This window comes from Oryctolagus cuniculus, chromosome 15, assembly GCF_051225735.1.
Source record: "Oryctolagus cuniculus isolate XC-2025 breed Fujian yellow rabbit chromosome 15, ASM5122573v1, whole genome shotgun sequence".
NCBI classification, from domain to species: Eukaryota; Metazoa; Chordata; class Mammalia; order Lagomorpha; family Leporidae; genus Oryctolagus; species Oryctolagus cuniculus.
In genome coordinates, this window is record NC_142881.1 from 86450575 (window position 1) to 86469981 (window position 19407).

General features: G+C 51.9%; 1 protein-coding gene across 1 annotated transcript; it reads right to left on the reverse strand.

Moving 5' to 3' along the window:
• Positions 1 to 2455: 2455 nt before the first annotated feature.
• On the reverse strand, positions 2456 to 18305 carry LOC100342987 (beta-microseminoprotein). Its single transcript, XM_070058114.2, has 4 exons — positions 18148 to 18305; positions 13778 to 13883; positions 10794 to 10899; positions 2456 to 2671 (listed from the first exon to the last, which is right to left on the reverse strand). The coding sequence occupies exons 1-4, from the start codon at positions 18148 to 18150 to the stop codon at positions 2542 to 2544; spliced, it is 345 nt and encodes a 114-aa protein (XP_069914215.2). The 5' UTR covers positions 18151 to 18305; the 3' UTR covers positions 2456 to 2541.
• Between the last annotated feature and the right edge of the window lie 1102 nt (positions 18306 to 19407).

Sequence of the window (19407 nt, forward strand, 5' to 3'; positions counted from 1 at the left end):
CGAATAAATCAAATTAAATGACGCCAAGGTTTCTTGTTTTTGAAGGCAAATGCTGCACCCAGCATGGGATCCTAAGTGGTTCTCTCTCACCAGATGCCCTCACAGGCTTTCTCATTGAGATGCAAAAGCGTGAGAAGACACAAAAGGTGGACAGTTGTGTAATTCCACTCCCATGCAGAAACCAGAGCAAATTCCTAGAGCCAGAAAGGAGCATGGCATGATGGTTCCCAGGGGCTCCATGAGGCAGAGCGTGGGGAGCTATTGTGTGAGGGGCATAGGGTAAATAGCTAATATCAGCCCAAATTCCAACTCCCTGGAACCACTCCCAAGGCATGCTTAGCTGCTCCCTAAGGGCCATCTTGCACACCCAGTGTTAGGTGTTATCTATGTTAGTTTTATCTATGGCGCGATCTATACCCTGATTTACATCCCAGGCTCTAGCCCCTGCCACCATGGCTGAAAGCCAGGTGGCCACATGGCCCAACTTCTGTTGTCATGCTCCACCCCCACCCTAATGGGATTCCCTGCTCCTGCTTCCCTGCCCGCCCTCGGGCAAAGTTTTAAAAGGGCCTGTTCCTGCACTCGTGCTCTCTTGGCTCTGCTCCCTGCTCTCTTGGTTCCTGTCTCTAGCCTCCTCCTCTGGTCTCTTGGTTCTTCTCTCCTGCTCGCTCTCCTCTCGGTTCTTCTCTCTTGTCCCCTCTCTTGGCTCCTCTCCTCCTCTCATCTCTCTTCTCCCTCCTCTCTGACTCTCTCTTATAGTCTCCTCCTCTCTTTCCCTTCGCTGCCCCTTCACTCCGGACTGTTGGATGTTCCCCAATAAACCCTTCCCCTTATTCCGGCATTCGGTGTGTTTTGTGATGGCTAACAATATATAACACCCTGCCTCCCTGCAGTGCCTCCTCACACCAGCTTCCCAGGGTGGCATTACCACGTTGGGATTCTGAGTGTGTTTGTAGCCAGATGCCTAGGGGGGGCTCCACACTCATTGCCAACTGCTTCCACTTTTCCCAGACAAGCTGAAGATCGTAATAGGATCTTTAAAACAATTAATTCATTTATTTGAAAGGCAGAGTTATGGAGAGGGAGAGAGAGAGGTCTGCCACCTGCGGGTTCACTCCCCAAATGGCCTCAATGGCCAAAGCTGGGCCAGGCTGGAGCCAGGAGCCTGGAGCTTTTGGGTCTCCCACGCGGGTGCAGGGGCCCTAGGACTTAGATTATCTTCTACTGCTTTCCCAGGACTTAGCAGAGAGCTGGATAGGAAGTGGAGCAGCTGGGACTCGAACCGGCGCACCACAATGACGGCCCCCAAAAGGGGGTCTTATGGGTCCCACTCAAGGGCGGCTCCTACAAGGGGCAAGGCAGCCCAAGTAGAAAGTGGCGGAGGCACCAGCGGGGATACAGAAGGGGAGCTGTGGAGAGGGGCTCAGTAGGGGAATGTTCCAGAGGCCCACGGCATTCCCAGGGGAGGTCGGCAGCCACGGCGGCTGTGCCCGTGACACAGGTGTGGGGTCTGCAGGGAGGCTTGGACATAACCAAAGTCACTATCTCGTGTGGACAAAGACGCGGAGGGGCCCGGCTGCACTGCTCAGCTCGTCTGCGCACCTGTTTGCACAGATGGGGCCGGGCCAGAGGGGAGAGAACGCTCTTTATCAGCTGCCCACACACTGTGAGGCCGATGGCCAGTGGCTTGTTGGTGACCTGTCACGTACACCCTGCCAGTGACCCTTCACCGCCTAGCCTGGCTGAACAGAAGTTGACAGTGTGGTTTTCAGCAGCCTTTGAGCAGGGCTGGCCGCCCCAGGCCACGCCCCTCAGCCCTGGCTCCCTCAAGGCCACGTCCTCAGCCCCGGCTCCTCAGGCCATGCCCCTTCAGCCTGGGCTGCCCCTTAGGCCATGCCCCTTCAGCCCTGGCTGCCCCAGGCCAGGTCCTCAGCCCAGGCTCCCCCAGGCCTTGAGCCCTCAGCCCAGGCTCCTCAGGCCACGCCCCTTCAGCCCTGGCTCCCTAGGCCAGGTCCTCAGCCCAGGCTCCCCCAGGCCTTGAGCCCTCAGCCCTGGCTCCCTCAGGCCATGCCCTCTCAGCCTTGGCCTCTTCAACCCTGTGCTGCACCAGGACTTGGACACTTCTCCCGGCTGCCTTGCTCTGACCTGCTCTATCCTCAGGCAACCACAGCAGCCCGTGGGGAGCCACAGCAGAGAGAGAGGCCCCTCGCCCATGAAAGGGAAGGGAGGATAAACACAAACACCCCCCAAACAGGGAAAGAATCCATCTCATCGCAGACGCATAGACTGTGTTCATTGCCCAGCAGAGGGCAGGCCGCAGGCAGAAACCACAGGGGTGGCCCGGCGCTGGGACGGGGGACGCTGCGTGCGGGCACATGGGCATAACCTTTATTCCACTTTTCATCTCTTCAGTTCACATGCTTTAAAATGTGCAATCAATGCATACACAGCCGAGTGATTGCTCCACACATGCTTTACTGATAAGCAGGGCTGTACATCGGGCTGTCCGGGCCCGCGGGAGGACCTGGGCCCGCTAGCTCTTCACAGGATCCACGAGCTGACTGGACATTCCTTGTCCGGGTTCTCCAGCTCCACCACGGAGTAGCTGCAAGTGTCCTTGTGGAAGATCGTCTTGCACTTTGTGGTATCAAAACCTCCGGGGATGGCAGCACTGTCATCGAGAAAAACCAAGCCCTGTTAGACAGGAAAAGACTCCCCCATGCTACCCCCACCCCAGCCCAGCCAGGGCCACACTGCAGCAGATCCTCTCCCCCCACCTTGCAACCGCCATCATCAATGGGAGGGCACCCTTTGCTGTCAGCCCCACAGCACGGCCCCCAGGCACCTGCACCTGCCCATTCTGCAGAGTCATACAAACCATCCCTGCCATCCATCACACAGTCTGTCTGGCCTGCCCAGGATGGCCTGGAGTTCTGATAGCCCCAGAGGCAGGCCTGGACTGCTCTGGGGCCAGGCAGGTGGCTCCAGCCTGGCTGTCCCTGGTGTCCCTGTTCAGGAAGTGGTCAGGTTGTCCCAAGCTTGGCAGGAAGGAAGTTAGAAGAGGAGCCATCTCAACCCACAGGAGCAAAGAGAGCCACTCCAGGTTGGGGTCATGGGGCCCAGGCAGGAGTTGATGAAGACTGGGGACCATCTCCTTCAGAATATTCACCCCCACATTCAGTGGGGCAAATAATTTGGGGGCCCATTGGTCCCTTGAAGCTCATGCGTAAACCCTAATTTTAAACTGTCTCTGCCCAAAAGGTGCATACACACAGCCACTCCCCACCGCCCTCTGTGACAAAAGATGACCCTCACTTTCCTTTCAACTGGCCACCAACAAAGCCAGGGCCTTTCTTCTTTCTCAACTGCCTGACTCCTCCCAAGACACCTGAGGATGGCGCTCCCCCTGGGCCAGTGGTGTCAGGGCACTTGCACACCAATCTCCTGCTGGCTCGTGCTGTACGCGAGTGGAAGCAAGCGCTCGAGACTTGACTTCAGCGCTGGGGTTCAGCACTGAATCTGTTTGAAGACTAAGGAATGACTAGCTTGAAGTATAGGAGAATGTTTGCAAGAGTTTCGATGAGGTGTGAGAGTGTTACTGCTAGACTATTGCGTGGAAAACCCAGACTGCACAATTGCAACCTAGAGTTTGGTATCTGTCATGTAAAAAAAAATGTGTAGAAAGGAGTTGGGGGGCTGGCGTTGTGGCATAGCAGGTAAAGCCACCGCCTGCAGCGCCGGCATCCCATATGGGTGCCAGTTGGAGACCCGGCTGCTCCTCTTCCAATCCAGCACTCTGCTATGGCCTGGGAAAGCAGTACAAGATGGCCCAAGTCCTTGGGCCCCTGCACCCATGTGGGAGATGCGGAAGGAGCTCCTGGCTTCGGATCCGTGCAGCTGTGGCCATTGTGGCCATGTGGTGAGTGAACCAGTGGATGGAAGACCTCTCTCCCTCTCTCTCTCTTCCCCCTCTCCTCCCACCTGCCTCTCTGTGACTCTGCCTTACAAATAAATAAATAAATCTTTAAAAACAAAAAAGGGAGTTGGAAGGAAATCAGGATAAAATATTAATCGTTATTACCTTCAAGCAGTGGGATTATAAATATATTTTATTCCTATACTTTCCAATAGTGCTGTAATTACTATGTTTTATACTGAAAACTTGGGAAATTATTACTGAAACTTTTAATGTTAAAAATGGTTGTTTGGGCACCAGTGTTGTGGTGTAGATGGTTAAGCCACTACCTGTGATGCCAGTATCCCATGTGGGCACCAGTTCAAAGTCCTGGCTGCTCCACTTCCAATCCAGCTTCCATCTAATGCACTTGGGAAAGCAGTGGAAGATGGCCTGAGTGCTGAAAGAAGCTCCTGGCTCCTGGCTTTGGTCTGGCCCAGCTTGGCTGTTGTGGCCATTTGGGGAGTGAACCATTGGATGGAAGATCTCTCTTGCTCTCTCTCTCCCTCTCTCTCTGTAACTCTGCCTTTCAAATACATAAATAACTTTTTTAAAAGACTGCTTACTGATAAAATTGAATCCAACAATATTTTAAGTTAAAAAATATGGTTGCTTACAGGATGGAATGTGAATGTCGTGACTGCTGTGGAAAACAGATGGGCAGTTTCTCAAAGAGTTAAAAAGAAAATACACACTATGAGACCCAGCCACTCCACCCCAGGTACACGCTCCCAAAGAACTGACAGCAGGGACTCAACCATACTGTAGAACAGCACCCACTATAGCCAAGAGGTGCAGGCAACCCACAGGTCCGTCAGCACAGGAACGGAAGTAAGATAGGCTATTCCGATAACACAGAATATTTTTCAGGCTTCAAAAGGAAGGGGTTACTGAAAGAGGCTGCAACACGGATGAACCTTGCAAACATGCTGCTGAGCGAAATACACAGAGTGCACAAAGATAAACGTTGTGCAATTCCATTTCCAAGAAAGATCTACACTAGGCACATCCACAGAGACAGTAGATTAGTTGTTCTCAGGGACTGGGGGAGGAGGAGGGGGAGGTAGGGCTGCATGCATGGGGAGTTTCGGTTTGGAGTCCCTGGAAAGTTCTAGAAATGGTGGTGATGGGTGCCTCTGGCTGTGCATGAACTTCACGGCCCTGAATTGTACACTTTGAAGTGGTGAAACTGGCAAATGTTTGGTCATATAGATTTTACCACAATAAAAAACATTAAAAGGCAATGTGGTTGTTGATTAAGAGATTTTTTTTTTAAAGTCTGTTGGTTTTCATCTACTTGAAAGGCAGAGCAACACAGAGAGAGAGAGGTTCCATCTGCTGATTCACTGCCCCAGATGCCCCCACAGCCAGATCTGGGCCAGGTCAAAGCCAGGGGCCTGGAACTCCATTTGGGTTTCTCACATGGGAGTCAGGACCCCAAGCACTTGCTCTGTTATCTGCTCTCTCCCAAGTGTACTGGAACTAGAGCAGCCAGGACTGGAAACAACACTCCAGTATGAAATGTGGGTGTCCCAAGTGGCAGTTTAACCTGCTGCATCTCAATGCTGGCCCCTAGGTGAGATTTTTTTTTTTACAAGTTTTTAGTAGGAAATGAAATTGTGTAATTCTGTTGTCTGCGTGCAGGTACAAGTTGCAGTGGCAAAGGGCATATTACTGGATGCATATTTTCATTTAAATCTGACCCAATTCTGTAGCCGAAACAGCTAAAGAGAGAATGAGAAGGGAAAACTGGAACATTAGGGGTGTCTCAGCACTGGGGGCTGGATGACCTTGGGCCTTTGCCTCCACAGCTCACTCCCTCGCTGCGGTCAGAGAGCAGGGGCTGGGAGGTGGGGAGGCCAGGAGATCTCCCACCCCTTGATGGGGGCAGCCTCTGCCTGGGCCTCCAGCCCCAGGCTCCACTGCTACTGCCACTTGGAAATCTACCTGTGTCTCTAGTAAGGTGCAAGGATCCAGGAAATTCTCCCAAAGAAAGTTTAATCAAAATCTGTATTTTGCTCTGGTCAGGAGAGGGAGAGAGAGGAGTTCATGAGAAAAACGAACTTGGTAAGCAATGGAGCAGTTCCAGGGAAGGGGTTGATTCTGAGCAGTAGAGAGAAGTGAGCATACTTCCTGTGGACAGGCAACATAGCAGCAGAGAGGGAGAGGGCACCCTCACCCCAACCACGTGCTAGTTGCCATTCCAGGCTCAGGGTGCTCAGAACCGGCACAGAGAAGGCCTGACATGTTTGCTGAGGAAATGGATTTTTATCTTTTGAGAGGCAGAGATATGGGGGGAGGGAGAGATTCCACCTGCTGGTTCACTTCCCAAATGCATGCAACAAGCCAGAGCTGAGTAAGCCCAAAGCCTGAAGCCAGGCACTCAGTCCGGGTCTCCCACGTGGGCAGCAAGGACCCAAGCTCTGCCCTGCTGCTTCTCAGAACCCCTATTAGCAGGAAGCTGAAATCAGGAGTGCAGCCGGGATTTGAACCCAGGTACTCTACTGTGGGTTATGTGCATCCTAACCCGGGTCATCATGTTGCAGTTCTGGTGTCTGTGTTGCTAACGAGGTATTCCACGTGGACCAATCAGGGAACTGATATTGGAGCAGCCTGTTTTGCACTGAAATTCAGAGTGCTCAGTCAGGCCAGTTCAGCAGATGCATCAGCAGCTGACACCTGCATGGTGTCTGTTCCTCCCTTCTCCCCCTCCCTCAGGGCCCCTGGAGGGTTACATCATGTATGTTTCTTTCTTTCCTGCCAAAGCCAATGGCTAGCCCAGGTAAATGATGTATGTGCAGGATCTCATTAATTCTCACATCCACCTGTTTTACAGAGAGGCCTCTGAGACTCAGAGTCAACCTCACCTGGGGCCTCACAGCGAGCACACAAAGGACTGGAGACTTGGGCTCAGCTCACTGAGACGCCCGCATCGTGGCTCCTCTCACCTCACTGCCCGGGGCAGCCCTGGCTGCTTTCTACCCGGGGTCCACAGAAACCTTAGAAGAGGGTCACATCGATGGGACATGATGCTACAGCGCTGATGGGATGGGGATGCCACCACGGAGGTGCCCTCGGTGGGAGTAAGGCACAGTTCACCAGCCCTTAACCCAGCCAGGCACACCAGGGTCCTGCTGACACTCGACACAAAGGCGAATTCAAGGTTCTGGGGCCACAACATCAAGATTCAAATGGAACACACAGTGCCCCAGCCAGTAGATGCCTGGGAGCCTGCTCTGGGCGGGCAGCCAGCTGGAGGCCCCATTCCATATGCCTTTTGTTCCAGTACGTACTTAGCATTGGCACCTGCTTCACAATGTGAGTGGCACTTGCCAGCCTTGAGAACTTCAATGAGATTCAAGTGTTCTGGTTTGGGTCAGAAGATCACTCCCCTGCTCCCTGGAGTTGTCATCAGATTCTTGGAGGCCCTGGTTAAAATGCAGGTGCTTGGGCTGGCGCTGCGGCATAGTAGCCTAAACCTCTGCCTGTGGCGCCAGCATCCCATATGGGCGCCGGTTCAAGTCCCTGCTGCTCCACTTCTGATCCAGCTCTCTGCTAATATGCCTGGGAAAGCAAAAGAAGGTGGTCCAAGTGCTTAGACCCCTGCACCCATGTGGGAGACCTGGAAGAAGCTCCTGGCTCCTGGTTTCAGATCTGCCCAATCCTGGCCATTGCAGCCATCTGGGGAGTGAACCAGCAGATGGAAAACCTTTCTCTCTGTCTCTCCTTCTCTCTGTCTGTAACTCCACCTCTCAAATAAATAAATAAAAATATTTTTTAAAAAATTCAGGTTCCGTGGTCTCTCCCCTATGGATTCTGATCAGAGGCTCTGGGGTAGGGCCCAGGAATCTGCATTTCACCTGGCCTCCCAGAGGACTCTGTGACCAGCAAGCGTGGGAAAGCTGCTTTACACACGTGCTCCCGTCAAGGCCACTCACGTGCTTGTGAAACACCACAGGCCAGAGCTGATGTGGATGGCAGATGGATTGGGGCAGGGGGCTAGGAGTAGGGTGGCTGGTGTGGACAGACCTGTGGGTATTTTGTGTTCTCTCCTCCCTAATACTAGACTTTGGTGTCCACAGCACCCCAGCAGAACACATTTGCATGACCTTTGAGCTGACGTGGGTAGAACTCCCAGCAGCACAACACAGGGTTGACAGCACAAGGTACACACGCTGCGCCCTCATTCCTTACACCTCACATCCAGCACCGCCTGCTCCTCCTAGTGGCCAAGGCCAAGGCTGCACCGATGGCTGGGCCAGCTTCTCCAATAACATCGACCACTGCATAGGCTTTCCTGTCTCCAAGAACCCCTCTGGTTACAGAGATTTAAGGCTAATGATACTGTGGCCAGCACTGTGCTGCAGCAGGGAAAAGTGACACCTGCGGCGCTGGCATCCCATATGGGCACCGGTTTAAGTCCCAGCTGCTCCTCTTCCCATCCAGCTCTCTGCTAATGGCCTAGAAAAGCAGTAGAAGATGACCTGAGTGCTTGGGAGACCCAGATGAAGTTCCAGGCACCTGGTTTTGGCCTGGCCCAGCCCTTGGTATTGTAATCATTTGGGGAGTGAACCAAGGGATGAAAGATTCTCTCTCTTCCCTGCCCTCTGTAACTCTGCCTCTCAAATAAATAAATTTTTAAAAAGTATTTATTAAAATACAAAATATAAATAATATTTTAAAATTTATTTATAAATTTAATTTATAAATTATAAATTTATTTATAAATTATATTTTATATTTTGTATTTCAATAAATACTTTTTAAAAATTTATTTATTTGAGAGGCAGAGTTACAGGGAGAGACAGAGAGATCTTCCATCCACTGGTTCACTCCCCAAATGGCTGCAATGGCTGGAGCGGGGCCAGTCCGAAGCCAGGAGCCAGAAGCTTCCTCCAGGTCTCTCATGTGGGTACAGGGGTCCAAGCACATGGGTCATCCTCCACTGCTTTCCCTGGCCATTAGCAGGGAGCTGGAACAGAAGTGCAATAGCTGGGACTTGAACTGGTGCCCACATGGAATGCCAGCATGGCAGGTGGAGACTTAACCTCCTACACCACAGCGTCAGCCCCAATAAATAAATCTTTTATACAAAGAATAAGGAAACTGGGGTGGGCATTTGAGGGCTTAGTGGCTAATCGCACATTTGAGTAGTGGGTTGAAGCCCAGCTCTGCTCTCAATTCCAGCTTCCCGAGAATGCACACCCTGGGAGACAGCAGCGGTGGCTCAAGTGGCTGAGCCTTGCCACCAACAAGGATTGGTTCCCACTCCCAGCATCTGTTGGCCTAACCCCAGACATAGCAGACATCTGGGAAGTGAACCAGCAGGTGGCAGCTCGCTCTGCCTGTCTCTCAAATAAATAAAACAAATACTTTTTAAAGAGAAGGCATAGACCAAGTTCCAAAAGCAACATAAAGGAAATAAAACTGAAGCAGCCAAATGTACACCAGCAGACGAATGGCTAAGCAAAATGTGCAGAATGAAGTGTTAGTCCACCTTCAAATAGGAAGGAAATTCTGATACCGGCTACAACATGGGTGAATTCGGAGGACACCACACTCTGTGAAGAAGCCAGTCTCAAGAGGACAAACACGTGCATGATTCCACTTACATGTGGAGCCTGGAACAGTCAAATTCATAGAGACACATGGTGTTTGCCAAGCCCCAAGGGCAGTGTTTTTTTTTTTTTTTTTGATTTATTTATTTGAAAGACAGAGTTACAGAGAGAGGTAGAGTCAGAGAGAGAGGTCTTCCATCCACTGGTTCACTCCCCAGATGGCTGCAACGGCCGGAGCTGTGCCAATCTGAAGCCAGGAGCCAGGATCCTCCTCTGGGTCTCCCACATGGGTGCAGGACCCCAAGGACTCAGGCCATCTTCTACTGCTCTCCCAGGCCATAGCACAGAGCTGGATTGGAAGTGGAACAGCTGGGACTTGAACTGGTGACCATATGGGATGCCAGCGCTTCAGGCCAGGGTGTTAACCCGCTGCAGCACAGCACCAGCCCCTGCGAGGCCAGTGTTGACTGGGTGCAGAATCCCAGTTCTGCAGGATGAAGGGCGCTGTAGTGGGGGTGGTGGCAGCACAACACAGTGAATTTATCTGATGCCACTGAAGTGTATACTTACAAATGGCTGAAACGGTACGTTTAATGTGCTGCGTATTCCACCACAAGCCAAAGAAGGAAGAGAGGAGTGGGCATTCAGACTAGTGGTTGAGATACCCCCAGGACCACCTGCATTCCATGTGGAGTGCCTGGGTCGGGGTTCCAGTTCAAGATTCCAGCTTCTTGCCAATACACACCACGGGAAACAGCAAGTGAGAGCTCAAGTCCTTGGGTCCCTGCACCCACATGGGAGTCTGGCGGACCTGGATTCAGTTCCTGGCTCCCTGACCTAGTCTTGGCAGGAAGGCATTTGGGGAGTGAACTGACACGCGGGAGATCTCTCTCCCTCTCTGTGTCTCAGTCTCTCTCTGTGTAATTAATTACATAAAGAATAAAAGAAATAGGACTGAAAATGACTTCCATCCCTCAACCCCCACCACCACATCAAGAGTGAATGTGAACTGTGGCCATTGGGTGACAAGGATGAGTCCGTGTGAGGTCGGTAACCAATGCACCGCTGGTGGAAGACACTGCTAATAGGGAGACAGTGCATGTATGGGGGCAGAGGTGTATGAGAAATCGCTCTAGCTCTGCTCAATTTTGCTGGGAATCCAAGAGGCTCTTAAAAAAAAAAAAAGCCTATTTAAAACAATCAAGGACCCCCCAAAATAACAGGGTTTTCAAAGAAGGAGCGGTGTTGTTCCTCTCTCCGCCACTACCCACGTGACTTACGTGTTGCAGCAATGAATCCCAGTCTCGTCACAACTACATCTGTAACAGTTCTCGGTCATCCACGGCACGTTCAGCTTGTGTGTGACTCCATCGAGGTCCCTGCATTCTAAGACAACACACGTGACATCATTGGGAGCATTGGCAGGAGCAGGGCACATGAGGACAGGAAGGCCAGCCCCCTGCCGTGTGACCATGGTGTCCGGGAAAGGTGCTGCCGTGCAGAACCTGCCGTTGGTGATTGTGGGGAGCAACCCGGACTGGACTGAGTTACTGGAATTAAGACTTATTCTATGCATCTGCTCTCCCACAATATGGCGCTGGGAGAGGAGGCAACAGCTTCTACCCAGCTGCCTCTCACCAACTTGACAAGCTGCAGGACCTGCTCCTGATTGGAGGAGAGCAGCGTACTCGGCGTGTGGGCAGCCGAGTTAGGATTGGCGGAGGAGGACTATAAAGGAGGAGAGAGACGGCATGCACCAGGAACATCTAAGGGGAACACCTGTGCAGCCCCCGAGAGAGCTGGCCGGCGGTGTGCCGCTCCCCCGCGGAAGTGGGGAATGTGGCAGGGGAAACCACCCTTCCACGGAGGTGGAAGGGACGGCAGCCAACCCAGGAAGAACCAGCAGCAAACCCGGGGAGGGCCGAGCAGACGAAAGAACAGCGCAGGGTCCTGTGTCGTTCCTCCACGAAGACGGGGAGCGACAGGTGATGTTTTGTCACAAAGCTTGAATCCCTGCAGGTTTTATTTCCGGACAGACATTTGGAGATATAAAGCCCTCCTCTTTAATCAGACAGCTAGGACAAGCATGGGGCTCTGTGGGACCAAGTTCTCTCCTGCTGGCTTCTCTCTGCAGAAATACCTCAGCATACCCCCCCCTTTGTTTTGCATCGGCGGTCCCTAACCCTGGGTGAACATGTGACACATACGGGGCACTTCAAAGCCACCTACAGGGACCTGTGAGAGGCCGGCATCCCACATGGGTGCCACTTTGAGTCCCAGCTGCTCTACTTCCTACTCAGCGCCCTCCTAATGTGCTTGGGGAAGCAGTGGAAGATGGCTCAGTGAGTTGGGCCCCTGGCACTCAACATGGGGAAACTCAGAGAAGTAAACCAGTGGGTGGAACGTCTCTCTCTCCCCACTCTCACGCTTTCTCTCTGTCCCTTCCTCTCTTTCTGTAACTCTACCTTTAAAATACATAAGATAAAAAAAAATTTCTTTTTAATCAAACACTTGGAGGTGGGCATTTGGGCTCTCTCAGGAGTGGACCAGTCAGGGTTTGGAAGCTCACTGCCTCCGTCTCTTTCTCTCCCTGTTCCACTGCCTATCAAATAAATAAAATAGATAATGGAAAATCTGAAATTTAAAAGCATTTACATCTGGGAGGGACCCACCCACCCCAGAACAAGGAAATCAGAGTCTCTGGGTGTGAAGCTCAGGCCACCACCACATGTTTAAGAAACTCCCCAGGGCTGGTGCTGTGGTGCCGTTAATGCCCTGGCCTGTGGTGGGTTAATGCCCTGGCCTGCAGTGCCGGCATCCCATATGGGCACCAGTTCGAGACCCAGCTGCTGCACTTTTGATCCAGCTCTCTGCTATGGCCTGGGAAAGCAGTAGAAGATGACCCAAGTCCTTGGGCCCCTGCACCCACATGAGAGACCTGGAAGAAGCTCCTGGCTCCTGACTTCAGTTCGGTACAGCTCTGGCCGTTGCGGCCACCTGGGGAGTGAACCAACAAATGGAAGACTCTCTCTCTCTCTCTCTCTCTCTACCTCTACCTCTCCTCTCCTCTCCTCTCTCTTTGTAACTCTGACTTTCAAATAAAATAAATAAATCTTTAAAAAAAAGAAAGAAACTCCCCAAGAATTCAAATGTTTAACCAAGGGTACAATCCTCTGCTTTGTGTCCATGTGGTCCCAGTGTCCCGGAAGGACCAGTTGCAACATCACCTGGGGTGGCATGAGACATGCAGACTCCCACATCTGCCTGCAGAGCCACTGACCCAGGGCTGTGCCCCACTTTACAGTCAAACAAGGAGCTTTTATTCTATTTTATTTTTGAGTGACATATGGTGCTCCCATCTGCTGATTCACTCCCTAAAGGCCCACAGCAACCTTGGTGTGGCCCAGGGCCAAAACTGGGAGCCCAGAACTCCATCCAGGTCTCCCACGTGAGCTTCAAGGACCCAGTGAATTGAGCCATCATATGCTGCCTCCCAGGACGCACAACAGCAGGAAGCTAGAATTGGGAGCAGAGCTGGGACTTGAACCCACTTTAGTATGGGATACGGGGTCCCAAGCCACAGTGTAACTATTAAGCCAAATGCTCACCCCATCAAGGAGCTTTTTTTTCTTTTCTTTCTTCTTTTTTTTTTTTTTTTTTGACAGGCAGAGTGGACAGTGAGAGAGAGACACAGAGAGAAAGGTCTTCCTTTGCTGTTGGTTCACCCTCCAATGGCCGCCGCGGCCGGCGCGCTGCGGCTGGCGCACCGTGCTGATCCGAAGCCAGGAGCCAGGTACTTCCTCCTGGTCTCCCATGTGGGTCCAGGGCCCAAGCACTTGGGCCATCCTCCACTGCACTCCCTGGCCACAGCAGAGAGCTGGCCTGGAAGAGGGGCAACCGGGACAGAATCTGGTGCCCCGACTGGGACTAGAACCCGGTGTGCCGGCGCCACAGGAGGAGGATTAGCCTATTGAGCCGCGGCGCCGGCCCCATCAAGGAGCTTTTAATGTGCAGCTCAGACCCCAGCGATTCTCATTTACCTACCTGGTCTTATATTGGAAGGGACTTGAGCGCTCGTAAGTTTCCAAAGAAGAAAAAAGTCAACTCTCACCCAGCTAGGGTTAAGTTGGAATCCTTTTGACACCATCTCTATATTTGCCCTGACCCTCTTTCTTATGCAGATTCAAAGGTGTTCAGCACCAGTGCACAGGTCACATCTCCCAGGCTGCAGTGACATAATCAACGCTGGAGAATGGGGACTCACCATCAGGGGGATCCTCCGGGTTCTTGTCGTAGAGTTCGACATAGCACTGCGTGTTGCACAACATCAAGAGGCTGGCGAAGACCACAAGGCTGCCCAGCAGAGTGTTCTGTAACATGAAGAGGAGCGAGGACGGAGCATGAATGAACCCAGAGGGTTGGGTCCTGGCAGGTGTGCAAAGATGGAGCTGCCACCCTCATGGAGCAAGACCTGTGCAAGTCCAGAGCGTGAGCCAAAGAAAGACTGAGTTGTGAGTTCAAGGTCCTGGAGCTATGATGCCCATGTGCTACTTATCACAGAGCGGTCCGGGAAGCCTTTCTGGGTAGGGTCGTTTTTAGCAAGAATCTGCAAGAGTGAAGGGGTGGAAGAGTTTCAGGAAGAGATAAAGGGGAAGAGACTCTGGCTGGGGCTTTCTGGGGCCAGCTGGGTCAGCCGGGGGCCCCAGAGGAAAGACAGATGCAAGCAAAGCTGTGAGCATGAGGATCAGATGATTTTTTTCATTTTCTAGATGACAAAGGCATCGCTGCCAACCGTATGAACAGACCAACTGATCTAGGCTGAAATCAAGGACAAGGAGAAGGATCAGGTTATGCTTGTCATCTTTCTTAGATAAACTACACAAACTAACTTTAAAATGATAATCCCCAGGAATCTTCTAAAACAAAGATGGGGTGAGAGTTCTTAAGAATATTTATTTGAAAGGCAGAGTGACAGAGAGAGAGAGAGAGAGAGAGAGAGAGAGAGAGACCTTCCATCTGCTGGTTCACTCCTCACACGGCCCCAACAGCAGGGGCTGGGCCAGGCTGAAGCCAGGAGCCAGGAACTCCACCTGGGTCTCCCATATAGGTGGCAGGAGCCCAAGTACCTGAGCCACCTTCCACTGCCTTCCCAGGAGCGTTAGCAGGGAGCTGGGTCAGAAGCAGAGCAGCCTGGACCCGAGCCAGCACTGGACACGGGACACTGGCCTGGTAATCCACAGTTGAATCCTCTTGTGCCACAACTCCCACCTTGTACTTTCTCTTTTTGCACTAAAGTTATGTGTTTTAAAGGCTTTATATGTAATGTTCACACATAAAAAAACTCGAAGTGCTTTTCTGTAATTGAAAAATGCAAAGAATTAAAAAATAAGGCTTTCAACATTTGAAAAAAGTACAGATTGACAAAAACGTGTGTAGTCTGTCATGAGAACTACACCAACAAATACAAACAGGATACATGACAGATTTATGCTGCAATAACTTAGGTTACAAAGTACATTAACTAAAATGCACAAACTTTTGTGTGTTCTAAACTACAGGATTTTTCTTCTTTTGTTGTTGTTTCTGCAGAATCCTTAAAACCTGTGACACTTAAAAGTTGTTAGCCTGTGGCTGGCTCTGTGGCATAGCAGGTAAAGCCACTGCCTGCAGTGCTGGCATCCCATATGGGGGCCGATTTGAGTGCCAGCGGCTCCACTTCTGATCCAGCTCTCTGCTGTGGCCTGGGAAAGCAGTACAAAATGGCCCATGTCCTTGGGTCCCTGCACCCACGTGAGAGACCTGGAAGAAGCTCCTGGTTCCCGGCTTCAGATCTACCCAGTTCCAGCCGTTGCAGCCTTTCGGGGGATGTACCAGTGGATAGAAGACCTCTCTCTGTCTCCCTCTCACTGTCTGTAACTTCCACCTCTCAAATAAATAAGTACATCTTTAAAAAATAAGACATTTCACACCCATGCGTAGACACAAAGAAACATGATGAGCAAGCACGAGAAAAAGTTCAACTTACTGAAAACAAAAAAAAAATGTAAAATGCGTATAAAATAGAACCATAATGGTATGGCGAGAATAAACATTTAATTTATAACACCCGGAGGGAAACAGATGCATGGGTGAGATGTGAGAGGCACAAGGGCCAGTCGGCTGGAACAGTGGTTAGGGCACGCAATTTGAGAGCGTGCATCAAACTCCTTAACACGGTTTACAATGCCAATCTTCACTTCTTCACTTCCCAGACTTGATCTTCAGAACAGACTCCTCCCCATAGCAGTGGGAAATGGAAAAACACCACTCGCCCAAGAACAGAGCTGGTTCAGAACCAGGGATGATTCAGAAAAGCACCTGGCAAGTGGGCGGGGCTGGTGGTGGCAGGACCTGGGGCACTCAGGGAGATGAAGACTTTGCAGGATGTGACTCCTGGGGGCGCTGGAGATGCACGAGACTGAATGACAGTGACCCACGGGAGATCACCTTACTAAGAGGGTGCATTACCCAGGTGACAGTGTCTCAGAAACAGCCCGCTCCCCGGCCCCACCCAAAAGTTAGTTTGTCTTGCGTGCATGCTATGCTTTGAATGCCGTCACCCAAACTCCTGTAACAATTCAACCCAGATGGGAAGGCACTAACTAACAGGTGGGATTCCCCCCCCCACCAAGAGGTGATTAGGTCATGTGGGCGGAGCATTCATGAGTTCACAGACTAAGGGATCTGGGGGCTGGCACTGTGGTGCAGTAAGTTAAGGTGTTATTTGGGACATCCTCTATCAGAGTGCTGGTTCGAATCCCAGCTGCTCCACTTTTTTTTTTTTATTTTTTATTTTTTTATTTTTTTTTATTTTATTTTGACAGGCAGAGTGGACAGTGAGAGAGAGAGACAGAGAGAAAGGTCTTCCTTTGCCGTTGGTTCACCCTCCAATGGCCGCCGCGGCCGGCGTGCTGCGGCCGGCGCACCGCGCTGATCCGATGGCAGGAGCCAGGAGCCAGGTGCTTTTCCTGGTCTCCCATGGGGTGCAGGGCCCAAGCACCTGGGCCATCCTCCACTGCACTCCCTGGCCACAGCAGAGGGCTGGCCTGGAAGAGGGGCAACCGGGACAGAATCCGGCGCCCCGACCGGGACTAGAACCCGGTGTGCCGGCGCCGCTAGGCGGAGGATTAGCCTAGTGAGCCGTGGCGCCGGCCAGCTGCTCCACTTTTGATCCACCTCCCTGCTAATGTGCCTGGGTTCCTGCCACCCACATAGGTAGACCTAGATGAAGCTCCAGGCTCCTGGCTTTGCCTGGCCCAGCCTTGCCTGCTGCAGATATTTGGAGAGTGAGCCAATGGATGGAAGAGCTCTTTCTGTCTCTCCACTTCTCTCTGTCACTCTGCCTTTCAAATTAATAAGATAGGAGCCGGTGTTGTGGGGCAGGGGGTTAAGCCTCCACCTGCAATACTGGCATCACACAGGGGCATGGTTTGAGTCCCGGCTGCTCCACTTCCAATCCATCTCCCTGCTAATGTGCTTGGGAAAGCAGCAGAGGGTGGCCTTTCAAGTAGTTGGGCACCTGCCACTCAATGGGAGAGCCGGATGGAGTTCCAGGTTCTGGCTTCAGCCTAGCCCAGTCCCTTTGGGGAGTGAAACAGCAGATGAAAGATTCTCTCTCTCTCTCTCTCTGTGTAGACCTTGACCTTTAAAATAAGTAAATAAATGTTAAAAAACAAAAACCCTGTTTTCACTGCAGACCAATTACATCCGAGTGTCTGGGAGCTCCTGTCAGTATTTTTTTTTTTTTTTTAGGGCCTGCGTTGGAGTCACTCACGTGGAGCATAGACCTCTTTAATCTGGCAAGGAATGATTTTTTTTTTTTTGACAGGCAGAGTGGACAGTGAAAGAGAGAGACAGAGAGAAAGGTCTTCCTTTTGCCGTTGGTTCACCCTCCAATGGCCGCCGCGGCTGGCACACTGTGGCCAGTGCACTGCACTGATCTGAAGGCAGGAGCCAGGTGCTTCTCCTGGTCTCCCATGGGGTGCAGGGCACAAGCACTTGGGCCATCCTCCACTGCACTCCCGGGCCACAGCAGAGAGCTGGTCTGGAAGAGGGGCAACTGGGACAGAATCCAGCACCCCGACCGGGACTAGAACCCAGTGTGCTGGCGCCGCTAGGTGGAGGACTAGCCTACTGAGCCGCGGCGCCAGCCCTGTCAGTATTTTTTGAGGTTTCCCAGGCGATCCTGCTGCAGAGAGCAACCCCTGGCTTTGCACTCAGCTCCCCTATAGGCTTGTAGTCTCTTCCAGTCCCCAGGCTCAGTTTATCTATAAAATGGTGCAATGATTGGTCCGGCATTGCATTCCATCTCACCAGCCACTCAAATAGGCCCCAAGAATCAGAGACACCAGAGACCTCACTGAACCCCAGAGTTTCTAGAGCAACTCAGATCTTAGGGAACTCGTTAGGATTTCCCAGAGTCCCCAGACCCTTTTTCTACTCTACACGTTGAACTGAAAGTCACATGCGGAAGATTCCTAACTAGGTCCACTCACCATTAAATGCACCCTGTGAGCTCCAGTACAAGTAGAAGTGAAATAAGGAAGACACTTCCCCCCTCCTTTCTGGTCTCTATGTACCCACTCAGTTACCTACCATTGTGGTGAGCAGGGTTCCTTACAGACAGGTGCATCCAGGACAAGTCAGGCCACACTTTTATACAGGAAGGGACAATTACACACACACACACACACACACACACCCGCCGCCCCGCCACCAGCACCACGCAACATCATTCAAGAAAGTAACACGCCAAGAACACCTCAAGTGTTTGCAGAGGGCTGCGTTCAGCTGAGTTACGATGATTCATAAAGCAAGCCTCCACCCCAAATAAGTGTTTACCTTTGTCCCCACCCCAACTGCATTTCCCCTTGACCTGAAAGGGTGGGGGAGGAGAGCACTGCCCTTCACAGAGCCGCCACTCTGTGCTGGACATGTGACACCTTCTTACTTGATTTTCTTATTTGATTTTTTTTTTTTTTGGACAGGCAGAGTTAGACAGTGAGAGAGAGAGAGAGACAGAGACAAAGGTCTTCCTTTCTCCGTTGGTTCACCCCCCAAATGGCTGCTACTGCTGGTGCGCTGTGCTGATCTGAAGCCAGGAGCCAGGTGCTTCTTCCTGGTCTCCCATGCAGGTGCAGGGCCCAAGCACTGGGGCATCCTCCACTGCACTCCCGGGCCACAGCAGAGAGCTGGACTGGAAGAGGAGCAAGAACAGCCCAAGGGATCAGCCCTGCCCCCCACCCCAGCCCACCAGGCCTGGAGCTGTGGCCCAGCTGGCACCACCTTTAGAGTGTGGCAGGAGAGAGCAGCGGTGTTCCAATCCATCACCCTTGGCCTGGGAGCACAGCTTCCCCTTGACAAGCCATGTGGCTCTGTCCACTTGACTTTGACTTTTCTAAAGTTCAGGTTCCTAAAGTCCACTTGAACTTTCTAAAGCTCTTGTTGAGTCTTCTTTTTTTTTTAATTATTATTTTTAATTTACTTGATAAGCAGAGTTACAGAGAGGAGAAAGAGATTTTCCATGTGCTGGTTCACTCCCCCAAATGATCACACAATTGGGACTGGGCCAGGTCAAAGCCAGGAGCCTAGAACTCCACCTGGGCCTCCCATGTGGGTGGCAGGGGCCCAGCCCTTTCCAGGTGCATCAGCAGGGAGCTGGACCAGAAGTGGAGAAGCTGGGATTTGAACCAGTGCCCCTATGTGATGCTGGCGTCACAGGCAGCAGCTTTGATGCTGAGCCACAATGCTGGCCCAGAGTCTTCAGTCTTGGCTCCCTGCTGTGTCATCCCAGCCTTCTTTTGAGCTGCTCAAGAATGATCTCCTTTGAAGAATCCCTGCTCACCCTCAGGATGG

Excerpts from the sequence above, each read along its gene's own strand:
- LOC100342987 (XM_070058114.2), bottom strand. Across the intron at positions 10,900-13,777 it reads CCCGGAGGATCCCCCTGATG|AATGCAGGGACCTCGATGGA; the intron begins GTGAGTCCCCAT and ends GTGTTGTCTTAG. Across the intron at positions 2,672-10,793 it reads GGGATTCATTGCTGCAACAC|TGCTGCCATCCCCGGAGGTT; the intron begins GTAAGTCACGTG and ends TCTCGATGACAG.